The 12,666-nt window shown below is 35.7% G+C and overlaps 1 protein-coding gene across 3 annotated transcripts in view; it reads left to right on the top strand.

The window, feature by feature from the left end:
- Positions 1-12,666, top strand: part of DMXL2 (Dmx like 2) — a 52,841-nt gene that overhangs the window by 17,549 nt on the left and 22,626 nt on the right. For all 3 annotated transcript variants that reach the window (XM_065688768.1, XM_065688769.1, XM_065688770.1), the window contains exons 10-20: positions 720-953; positions 1,764-2,041; positions 2,210-2,906; positions 4,235-4,356; positions 5,390-5,479; positions 6,486-6,603; positions 7,338-7,457; positions 7,894-8,121; positions 8,592-10,271; positions 10,557-10,667; positions 11,420-11,589. In XM_065688768.1, coding sequence (XP_065544840.1) covers positions 720-953; positions 1,764-2,041; positions 2,210-2,906; positions 4,235-4,356; positions 5,390-5,479; positions 6,486-6,603; positions 7,338-7,457; positions 7,894-8,121; positions 8,592-10,271; positions 10,557-10,667; positions 11,420-11,589 — 3,848 coding nt within the window. The remainder of the gene's footprint in view (positions 1-719; positions 954-1,763; positions 2,042-2,209; positions 2,907-4,234; positions 4,357-5,389; positions 5,480-6,485; positions 6,604-7,337; positions 7,458-7,893; positions 8,122-8,591; positions 10,272-10,556; positions 10,668-11,419; positions 11,590-12,666) is intronic.

The following is a 12,666-nucleotide window of genomic DNA, read 5'->3' on the forward strand; positions in this document are numbered from 1 at the left end:
AGAGTTATACATTGTTTGCTTTACCTAATTGAATACAGGGAATTTGTAGGAAGACTTATTTCACAAGCCTGTTATTTCTCATAGAGTTTTGTAAGACAAATAAACGTGAATTTATTCTGAATACCTTCAGAACTTCTAAAAGCCAATTGAATTCATCTTTGCATGTTAGAAAGCAAAAGAAACCTAAATTGCGTGTCTGCTTGGTGTTAGATTGTTGGGTTTTGGGAGGCAGTGGTATATGATGAATAGAGTATTTGTGTCCTACAGAATAGATAATGAATTAAAAAAAAGGCTGTACCAGATTTTTTGGCAGGAAACCAGCTGCTTTTTATAGAATAATGCAGAATATTATAAACAAGTGAAAAACTAAAGAGCAATCATGTTCGTGACCAAAAATCTCTATGTGAAATGACGATATTGCAACATATGAAATTGTGCAATTAGAACTGTTGAGTATCACTTACCATTCACATAAGTATTAATTTTCATGTAAATTTATTGAATTCAAAATATCCTTATAATTTTTTATTTCAATTTCATGTAAACTTGATTTGTATCCTACCTTTTCTGATCTTACAGGCACAAATTATTAACAATTTTTAGGTTTTGCCTAAAATAACCTAAATGTCTTAAATCTGTGTGTATGTGTTGTATATATATATTTTAAAGGTAAGCAGTTTAATATATAGCTTTTTTAATTTGTTTAAAAATGTCCACAGATATTCCATCAGTCTTGGCTGGAACAGCTTTTAATATAGATGAAGGAAATGGAGGCTTCGTTGTTCACTGGTTGAATAATAAAGAATTTAATTTTACATCATCTATTGAAGTGTTTATGCAGCATCTAAGAAAAATCTCTGAACAACAATTAGAACAAGATTTTGATGTTGAGGCTGAAGAGGAAGAAGAAATGGAAGAAAAAGAGAAAGGTTTACATATGAAATTAGATCATGGTTAGTAATATTGAGATATGTAGCACAAGAATCATTTTGAAGTGCATTAATGCAGTAATTAATGCATTTATTTACCACAAGAATTAAAGTGCTAACATCACTAACCTGAAATAGACATTTACAGCTGAAATTTTGACTGCTGTAATTGTAGGCATGAAAAACGCAGTGAGGTACTCTGTTGGAACGCAATAGTGAAATGAATGAAAAAGTGTCCTACCAGAAATACCTTACGTTGCTGTAGGAGGGTCACTTGGTCAGTAAGCATGCGTAAAAATCGTAAATCTGTTTACAGAAACCAGGAAAACCAATTAGTGACAGTAAACTGATGATATATTTTGTTATTTATAATGCTTAGGTTCTTGAAATATAGATTACCAATGCAGTAGTTAAGTGTATGATAATTCTTACTGAACATGCAATACATACTACTTTCTCAATGATCACTGTGATCAATGATATTTCATTATTAGTTTCTAAATACAAACACCCACCCACGTTAGTTTGAAACCAGCATTCATATAAAATATGTGGGTATATATACTTGACCAGAATAATTTTAGGCAGGGCATTACTGTTAAGTATCTGAATTTGGATGGTTATATTTATTATTGTATTGCATAGTTAGAAGCCATAGTCAAGGGCCAGACCCTCACATTTTTCAGCAGACAAAGATGTTTCTACCCACAATACACATGAATGTTCTTATCAAACGCTACCCTTAGCAGATAAGAAATATTATGTTGTTTTGAATAGAAACTGATGGGGAAATCATTTTAATGCATTAAATGGCACATTTCCTTTCTGTTGCAGACTTGTCTATAGATAGAGAATCAGAGACAGGGACTGGTACAGGCTCTTCAGAACATGAAGATGGAGAAAGAGAGGGAAGCCCCAAAACATCTCTACTAACAGGCCCATGCATGCCTCTTCCGACAGTTTTGTTAGATCAGAAAATTGAGTTGCTCGTAACTGAATGGAACAGAAATCCAGATATGCTTTTTACTATCCATCCCATTGATGGTACCTTTTTGGTGTGGCATGTGAAATATTTAGATGAATACACTCCAGGCATCTTTCGGCAAGTTCAGGTATTGTATATTTGAAAATATTTTATTATTTATGATCTTAATCAACAATCATTATGTCCTTTCTTTTATACCTGAACATCGGTATGAGCTTAATGAAACAGCTAATATTTATTTAGACTTAAGCTGTGGTGTTAAATTCTAATTGTTTTATTTTTATTTTTTTTTTAGGTTTCATTTTCTTCTAGGATTCCTGTTGCATTTCCATCAGGAGATGCTAGCTCCCTTAGCAAAAATATTATGATGTATGCTTGCCCCATCTTTGTAAAAGATGACAGTAATGCTGTCTATCAGAAGACAATGGACTTTCCAGATAAGACTCTAGCAAATAAAGGATCGAGCTTTGACCAGGATAGTGCAAATGTGAATATAATTTCTCCAAAAGTAATGATGGTTTCCAAACATATAGATGGCTCTCTAAATCAGTGGGCAGTTACTTTTGTTGATAAATCAGCTTTCACTTCTGTGCTAACCGTATCACATAAATTTAGGTACTGCGGTCACCGTTTTCATCTCAATGATCTAGCTTGCCATTCTGTTTTACCATTGCTGCTAACATCTTCTCATCATAATGCTCTACTAACTCCTGAATCAGACAGTTCCTGGGACTCTGATAGGATAAGCAGAAAAATGGATCCAATTAAACATGTGAAAGGTTCTTCCAGGCAGCAGCTTAAAAATGCAGCAACCCGTACGTTCCATGACCCAAACGCAATCTATAGTGAGCTGATTCTGTGGCGTGTAGACCCTATAGGACCTTTATCGTACACTGGAGGAGTATCTGAATTGGCTCGAATTAACTCTCTTCATACCTCCGCTTTCTCTAACGTAGCCTGGCTTCCAACACTTATTCCCAGCTATTGCCTTGGTGAGTATACTTAGCATGTTTCCATATAGAGTTAACACTATGAGTTGTAGAATTAATTTGTCAAAATAAATTACTAATGTAATTCAGAGTATACTTATATTAACTTTTCATCAATTTCCTTGTATTATGCAAATTAAGTATTTTTATTTCCTTTGAGGCTAAACAACTTCAAAACATTTCATCTGGTCTGAGTGTGTCTGCAGTTACTGTGAATCAGCTGACATCCAGTAACTTCTTTGTGTGAATAAGTAATCATCGCTCTCACAAAGAATAAGATGATCCCTTTCCTCAGTGCTTTAGGCAGCTTCATTGAGTGTTCTCTGTATTGCCATCCTGTTAATAATGCAGATGTTCTGACAACTTGGTCATTTGGTTTGGTGGCCACATAGAGCTGCAGGAGGCGGTGGGTCGAGCAGAACTAGTATTTGGCCCACTTGAACATCTGATTAGTTGGGAAAGGTTTTCGGCCAAAATTTATATTTTGATATAATTTTGATAAAAATCATCAAAATCTTTTAACATGCTGGCTAAAAACTCTGCTTAGAAGATCCTGAAACAATACCCAAATTCTTCAGGCTGTCAGTGTTTTACAAAAGCCCCATTAGAACAGAGGACTTTTAAAGAAACAGGCTACATGAACTTTAGAGAACTGCAACTACTTTTTCAGAGGTCAGGCAGTAAATCATCTGATGTCTCATGCCCTAGGATGACTCTCCAGGTTTTGTATTTTAGAGCTTTCTACTGCAGTTAGCAAAATAGTTTCCAGTACTGGTAAGACAAAATAGTCTCTACAACTATGACTCTCCTCAGCCACTCAGATAATTATTTTTGAATGATCACAAGCATGCTGTTGTATTAAGTTGTCATCTTTGCATCCAGTACTAAAAATGTCATTTTTGCATGTGTTTTATTTAAAATAAAATAAATTCTTTTGTCTGTTTACATAGTAACATTCTGTGCTATCTAAATCCCACAGTCTTCTAAACACAAATAACTACCTGCTTCCCTTAAGGAATGGCAACATTCCTTCAGGTGTACTACATAATGGTTTTTGTATGTGTGAACCGTTATTTGTAAATATGAGTTCTGCTTAGATTACTCAACTTTAATGAGGAATTTCAGTTACATAAATGAGGAGAAAGGGAGTTATTTCAGAATTCAGATAGTGGTGGTTTAATGCACACATTTGCTTTGGTTTTTTGCTTCGATGCTTTATGGACATTGTGTTAGAAATGGATTCAGATGCAGTGATGTGGAACGTAATAGATTACCTGATGCCATTTCACTGCCCCTTTTTTTAATTATTAAGTTTTTGTGTTTTCTGTTAGGTACATACTGCAATTCTGCTAGTGCGTGCTTTGTTGCATCTGATGGCAAAAACTTGAGACTCTACCAAGCTGTTGTAGATGCACGAAAACTTCTAGATGAATTATCTGACCCTGAATCATCTGTAAGTTTTCTGTAGCAATGGTTTGAAAGTATTTTAAGTACTTAAGGTCACTCCCCTCTTTAGTGGGGAGTTTGTCTTCACTTGGTTCTGTGTAATTTTTTTGCCATTCTGTGTAGAGGATCTTATGCCTTATACCTTACATAATGTTGTGGTTTGCATCTCTGTCTAAACATCAGCAGTCAGAAATACAGCTATTACTACTAAAAGTGGCTGCACTGAAACAAAATTCCCCTGACAGGCTTCCCCAGCCTGTAGCAGGTGGGGAAAGGAAAAACAGGATTTCTTTCTTTGTTTTTTTAAAAGAGGGGAAGTCAGAGAAAGTAGGAAGGTGAAGACAGTAGAGCAGACTTAGATGTATCCACTGAAGTTATCTGTACATGAGGAAGGGCAGAGATGGTGGGATAAGGGGGAATTGGCATGTTATTGCCAAGGGTAATATTAGTTATTTTTTCATCCCTCTTTAATGTTTAATTTCTATAACTTTAAGCAAAGTAAAGCCTGATCTTGCACTGTTACTGTATAAAGAAGCACATCTTTCCTTTTTTTCCGTTATTTTGTTATTTTCTAAGCTATCCTGCAAGGTAGAGCCTGTCAGTATTCAGATCAGCCTGAGGAATCTGTTCCAAGAGCAGTAATTGTGAACATTTGAGCAGAAATCAGTAGAGCCTTCAGTTTATGTATAAGCTATACTGATATTTTTTACATGTTGTGACAAAACCTGAAGCTTTAAACAGAAGTGAAGCAGTTTATTTGACACTCTCATGTGACAGATACCAAGTTATGTTATTAAACTATAAGTCTTTAAATAAACACTCTTTAGTTCCCATTAAAACTAGTGCACTATCCCCATGAGTAGGTACAGACACAACAGTGCAAATGTCTTAAGAAATACTTTTTAAGTGACAAGAGTAAGAACTCTGTTACAGTTTATGCTAACAAGGAAAATAAAGCATCAGTTTGTTGTGACTGCAATTTCCTTCTGTCCGAAGGAAAAATATACTAACTCCTCTAATTTATTTTTTTTCTGTTTCAGAAACTTATTGGGGAAGTGTTTAATATTGTGAGTCAACAATCTACTGCTCGACCAGGATGCATTATTGAACTTGATGCAATAACTAACAAAGTAAGTAAATGGTTAGTTCTTCAAGGGTTTCACATAAAGGTGTTTAGTAGCTCTGTCTGTTGATCAACCTAGTTAACTCTAAAACGGCTATCCATTTTCAACAATGAGGAGGTAGCAGCATTATATCTTGTTCTTACGGTTATTTTGACCAGACATGTTCCAGTGCTGTTTTGTGTTAGGAAGCAGTCTGTAACAACAGTGTTTTACCATTTCTTAATTAGGTATCTGGACGTTTTTGACACATATAAAGAAGTAGTTCTCTATTTGTCAATAAATTCCCATGCTTTTAAGTATTAAATCACATGGGATCTTCAATCTTAAGTTCAAATTTACAGAATACTTGTCTAGAATTTTTATAGATGAGTACAGAAAATACTCTCTTTCCATGTTTCTCTGGAAAAAGAGGGTGTTTTGCAGCATGAAAATTTAGCCATCTCTGTCTTTGGGGACATATTTTTCCTTGCCTGCAGAAAAGGATTTCAGTGCCAGCAGCCTCCTTTGTAGAGAGGTGGAGGTACTGCAAGGAAATCTGTTGCTGTCAGGAAGGACAGCTGTTGAGATATACAACAGAAGGAGAATCTGAAAATCATTCCCTTTTTTTTTTTTTAGATTTCCTAAGCAGTTCACTGCAGACATGTCTTCCCACTGAAAAGGGATAAAGGTCTAAGAGTTTTTCCCACTGTCATTTATTCAACACCTAAAGTAATAAAAAACAATCAGGTACTAATGCATCTGTCAATAACTGCAGCAAAAATGTTATTACAGAATGTGTCTAGCAGAGTAGATCTCAGTGAAGTAATTTGCATATACAAACAATAGGTTCTAGAATATGCTGTTCGTAATATAAAAGGAAAACATTCAGGTTTTCAGATGCATTAAGGTAACTTTTAACATTATAAAAGAAAGTGATCCTCATAGGTAGCTAGATCGCAGGAAAGAAATAATTGCATCAGTACTAAATGTTGCCTTATTTTTCTGGAAGCGTAACTATTGCTTAATATTTCAGTGTGGCTCAAACACACAATTGCTTCATGTCTTTCAAGAAGACTTCATTTTGGGGTACAAACCACATAAGGAAGATGTGGAAGGGAAGGAAACTGAGATATTTTTCCAGCCATCACAAGGTACAGAATAAAAATGGCTAATATGAACGAAGTGTAGGTACTAGAAATGTTTTTTAAGAATACAGAAATAGCCAGCATTTGTTAGTTTCCTTTTCATGAGAATCTGTAGAATTTACTAAAATGGCTGTTTCATGTTGCTCCTATGAGTTGTAGTTTACATGGTAACGGTAATAAATAAAGGCATTCTAGTTTGCTTAGAGAGAAACATTTTAACCTATATGACAAAGTCCATTTTTCAAAATGCTGTACGCTGTATATATAAATGTGTACAAAATAGAGCAGAAGTATATTTTCTGCACCAATATGTAGTTCCAGGTGATAAGATAAACATATTTGACTTCCAAGCTAATACAATAAAAGTAACTTGGGGGTTTGGTAGTAGACTTAAAATTTTAAAGGGAGGAAAGCAGGCAGGTAGAAGAGTCTTTAAATACAGCAAGATAGTTCAAATTGATCTGGAAGGCAAATACATCTAATTAATTAGACTTGCTACTGGTACTCAGTTTGTCTGTAAGTCAGTCTATTTTTTGTAATTGTTCTGTAGCCATAAGCAAACAAATGTTATTAATGTTAAAAAAGTTATTAATCATACTATTTGAATGTTTTGTTTCTAATCAAGTGATTTCAAAGATGAAAACAGGTTTTTTAGTATAAATAATTTTTAGACAGTCTTCTGTTATTGAAAATAATCTATGTTGAAGATAAAGTTCATGATAGTGATGTTCAAATTACAGGGTATCGTCCACCACCTTTCTCAGAGAAGTTCTACCTAGTAGTAATTGAAAAAGATAGTAATGGCTGCTCTGTTCTTCAGATGTGGCACCTTCATCTCAAATCTGTGCAAGCCTGTTTAGGTGAGTGACAGTAATTTTCTTAGACATTTCTTTAATATTATTTTAGAATAAAACTTACAGATTGGTGTTTCATTTCAAAACACATTGTTACCTTTACTGAGCAGAAGCCTCAAAGTCAGGAATGTTTAGAATTTTATCAATGCAATAATAGCAGTAACGTTCCGTACAAACACTGGTTGTATTGTATACCATTAGCAATGCAAAAATTTCTTGATAGGCACGGTATTCTTTATTTTTAATTCTTGGTATTTCAGAATGTTATGGGTATCCCAAAATGAATAGTCATAGTATGCAGTAAAAGTAAACACAGGCTGCACACATACATTTTCTGTGTAACTTAAGCATGGCTAAAAATAGATCTGATACTGTAGGATATTCGTGCCTTATCCTTACTTAAACAATTTTTTTAACACTGTTGTCAATTTTTTTAATATAGCAAAGCCAACTGAAGCTACTTCACCAGAGAATAAGCTTAGTGTACCTGTGCAAAAGAGTGTGGTTTCTTCTCCAAATGTATCACCTGGCGTAAGTCCCATTCCACGATCTTCATCAATTGCTAATCTTCAGACTGCTAGTAAACTCATTCTGAGCTCCAGACTTGTGTATAGCCAACCTCTGGATCTTCCTGCTGGTGTAGAAGTAATAAGAGCAACTCCTTCAGCAGGTAAATGTAACATTTTTTTCTATCCACTTTGTCCACTAATTTACTTCCTAGTTTATAGGATTGATTGTATCTCCTCAGCCTATTGCATTGTGATTTACTGACACGGGGAACACCAGATTAAAAAGGTTCTCTCAAGTCATTGTGTCCATGTCATATTACCCTTCCATAAACATATCGAATCCCCACAGGAAAGCTGTTCCTGAAACTTACTGCTCTAATGGTTGGAAACTTAACTTCTAGTCTTAATTTTTTAATGAACAGTTTATACCTGCTTTATATCATCTGCCAATATTAGCATGTTGGGTATATAATGCTTTTTTTGCCTCATGTCCTTACACTTTCTTCTGTATGTCTGTCTTCGTGTCCCTCCTGTCCGTCCTCCTCCCTGCCCTCCTCAGGTTTCATTTTATTCATAGAGGCATTGTACTTCATATTACTAAATGTAAACATGTAATATGTTCTAACTTCAGGTCACCTGAGTTCTTCATCAATATATCCAGTCTGCCTTGCACCTTATCTGATAGTAACATCCTGTTCAGACAACAGAGTGCGGTTCTGGAGATGTACTGTAGATACAGACCTAAACAGCAAAAATGAAGAAAGGGAAACATATCATTGGAGGAAATGGCCTTTAATGAATGATGAAGGAGAAGACAACAGCAGTACAGTGAACATTGTAGGAAGGCCAGTTGCTGTTAGCTGTTCTTACACAGGACGTCTTGCAGTAGCATACAAACAACCCATACAACATAATGGTTTTGTTTCCAAAGAATTTTCCATGCATGTTTGTATACTTGAATGTGAGTCTACAGGAGGATCAGAATGGGTTTTGGAACAGACAATTCATCTGGATGACTTAGTTAAGGTTGGAAGTGTACTTGATTCAAGAGTCAGTGTAGATAGTAATTTGTTTGTTTACAGTAAATCAGATACTTTTTTGAATAAAGACAAATACCTGGTACCTAGTATCAAGCATTTGGTGCATTTGGACTGGGTATCAAAAGAAGATGGTTCACATATATTGACAGTTGGAGTTGGTGCCAACATCTACATGTACGGAAGACTTTCAGGAATTGTAACAGATCAGACTAGCAGCAAAGATGGAGTAGCTGTCATTACTTTACCACTAGGTGGTAGCATAAAACAAGGTATAAAGTCGAAGTGGGTGTTGCTTAGATCAATTGATTTGGTATCATCTGTAGATGGCACTCCTTCACTGCCTGTTTCTCTGTCCTGGGTGAGAGATGGTATACTCGTAGTGGGAATGGACTGTGAAATGCATGTTTATGCCCAGTGGAAACACACTATCAGGTTTGGTGATGGTGAAAGTGATGTTTTTACTACTGAAGACTCAACAACACAAGATCCACTCAAAACAAGCCTGATAGCAAAGAAGTCCAGTGTAATTGATAGGGCAGGTATTGTGGATGATGTCTTTGGCACTCCAACTGTAATACAGGATGGTGGCCTTTTTGAAGCTGCTCATGTTCTTTCACCTACTCTACCCCAGTATCATCCAACCCAGCTATTAGAACTTATGGATCTGGGTAAAGTTCGCCGAGCCAAAGCCATTCTATCGCATTTAGTTAAATGTATTGCAGGAGAAGTTGCAATTGTTAAAGACACAGAAGCTGGAGAAGGAACTGGTCCTAAACGCCATCTTTCTCGCACCATTAGTGTAAGTGGTAGTACTGCAAAGGATACCATAACAGCTGGAAAAGACGGTACTCGAGACTACACAGAGATAGACTCAATTCCCCCACTGCCACTGTATGCGTTGCTTGCAGCAGATCAAGATGCCACTTTTGTTTCTGAAGAAACTTCTAAAATACCTCAGGGCTCTGAACATCATGATAAGAGAAAAACAGAAGATCAGTACTCCGACCTATTCCAAATTCCGTCTGTTACAACTGAAGACTTTATTGATTTTGAGCCTGAGAAGAGGGAGAGTAAATCCAAAGTTATTAATCTGTCACAGTATGGTCCGACTTACTTTGGCCGAGAACATGCTAGTGTTCTGTCAAGCCACCTGATGCACTCAAGTCTGCCAGGCCTCACTCGACTGGAGCAGATGTTCCTTGTAGCTTTGGCAGACACTGTGGCCACAACAAGCACTGAACTAGATGAGAACAGAGATAAGAATTACTCAGGTTGGTAACTGACGTATTGAATTAACATTCTTGTTCTTCTCAGCAAAGGTAGACTTAATACTTGGGTATTTGGGATAACAAAGCTCGTCTCAGTTATTCAGATTAGATACAACAAGAAAGAAGAACTTAAGTATAAATCTCTACTTATAATTCATACATAATAACTTGTAGTTCAGTTCTCAGCAAGTTCTGAAACATACATCCCTCACTGCATATATGATAAGTTGTATATATATGCTCTTGTAGTCATCCGCATGTTCAAAAATTAGCATTTATATTTCACAGGAAGAGATACCTTAGATGAATGTGGCTTAAGATACCTGTTGGCTATGCGCTTGCACACCTGCCTCCTGACATCACTCCCACCTCTGTATCGAGTTCAGCTGCTTCACCAAGGTATTTCTTAGAGTGAAGTTTTGCTTTCATTTGGTCTACTTGAGTTGATAGGGTCTGGTTATTTTTTTTATTATTATTATTTATATTATCTGTATATTCGTTTTAGATGCTCTCTATTTCATTAAGGCCCTTATTTTGCAAAGATTTAGTACAGGCTTCCTTGCATGTACTGTGAATAGCAAAAAAACATTAGAACAGACCAAAGATTCTGTCCCATTCAGTTTCAGGCATGAATAAGTTCTCCAACCAGATAACAGACAAATTGTATATATTGTTTCTCCTGGAGAATGAAGATACTGCTTTACATAGGATGGCTTTATCTTACCTTAAAGATTCTTATGTCGTTTTCATCGCAGAAGGTTTTTTCCATGCTCAATCTGAGTACATGCTGTTGTGAAATACAGGAAATAAAAGCAGTTACCACCTAAGCAAAAGACAGAAAGGTTTCTGGCACAAAATAGGTCTGCCTCTGCAACAGCAGGATATTTTTCCTTCAGTCTTTCACCATATAACTTATACATATATGAATGGTGTACTGGGAAATGACATAAGAAGCACTGAGGAGGGAACATCCCTAGCAAGTAAAAAGATATTTGAGCTGTTCCTTTGGCAGCTCTACTTCCTGTTGAGGCAAACAGTCTCACTCAAATCTACCTAACTCTTGGGTTGAAGATCCCACTTTGATCTCTGACATACTTCATTTGCTTATTAACAAGGTTTAATCTTCTCAATTTTATTATGTTACTGTTTAGGCCTTTCTACTTGCCATTTTGCATGGGCTTTTCATTCTGAGGCTGAGGAGGAGTTGATCAGTATGATTCCCGCTATCCAGAAGGGAGACCCACAGTGGTCTGAATTAAGAGCTATGGGTATTGGTTGGTGGGTCAGGAATATCAACACACTCCGAAGGTGCATTGAGAAGGTACTTTTCACTACTTACATGTTACAGTTAACATGCTGTTAGGTATGGCTTAACAGATACGCACATGATTTGCATACAGCAGATTCCTTTGTACTCCAGCTCAGCCAGGAGATAGTGTAACTAGTTTTTTCTATGCTGACTGATGTTGGCACTCTTGGCTTACAAATTTCATTATTCAATAGTAAGATATAATTCAGTTTATCTAGGGTAAAACCATTTCTGAAGCACCTAATTTCCCACCCCCAATATTCTACAGTATGTTAAAGATCGTATTAACTACTCTAATAAGAATCTTGTTTTCAGATAGAGTCAGTATTAAACAGGGAATCATGCTTTGAATTCAGTAGTGGGTTTTATTTAAGAAATATGTATAAATATTAGTAAAAATATATAAAGGGTCTTTTTGCCATTTTTGTATTTTTTTATAACGGAGTACTGTAGAACATAAAAGATCTGAATTGCAACTAAGTGCAGCTTTTACTCTTCTGGAGAGTCATAAAATTACTTTTTTATGGAAACATGCACCTATATTATGTAAAACCAAAGTCTTATTCACATGCAGTTTTCTTATGGGAGGTATAATAATGGATAAAATGCAACATATTTTTGAGATACCTAAATTTTCCTATAGGTACCAATGAGAGTTAAATCCTTGCTTTAATAAGAATTTTTTTGTAACTTGAAGTTTGAGGGATTTGCATAATTAGTAGATTTTGCTTTGATTTACAGCAAACAAATAATGCAATCCCTGAAACGTCTGTGGAACAGAAGTACTTACTAGTTATGCTGTGAAAATTCATTTTGAAAAATTACAGGATACTGGAATCCAGGAGTAAAACTTAATTATCCTAGTATTCCAAATTACATCTCTGAGTCCTATACAAAAAACAGCGTTCATTAAGGGAATACTTGTATGAACTTAGATACATGTAAATAATAGAATGCAAGAGGAATTTCATGTGATAGTATGAGTTACTGTAACACTTTATGAGAAAAGACTTATTTGCATAGTTGTAATGTCCCACTGTGGCTGAGAGGGGTTATATCTGCAATAGTGCCGTTTTTCCGAGTCTTAAG

Source organism: Lathamus discolor, chromosome 8 (assembly GCF_037157495.1).
Source record: "Lathamus discolor isolate bLatDis1 chromosome 8, bLatDis1.hap1, whole genome shotgun sequence".
Classification (NCBI taxonomy): Eukaryota; Metazoa; Chordata; class Aves; order Psittaciformes; family Psittacidae; genus Lathamus; species Lathamus discolor.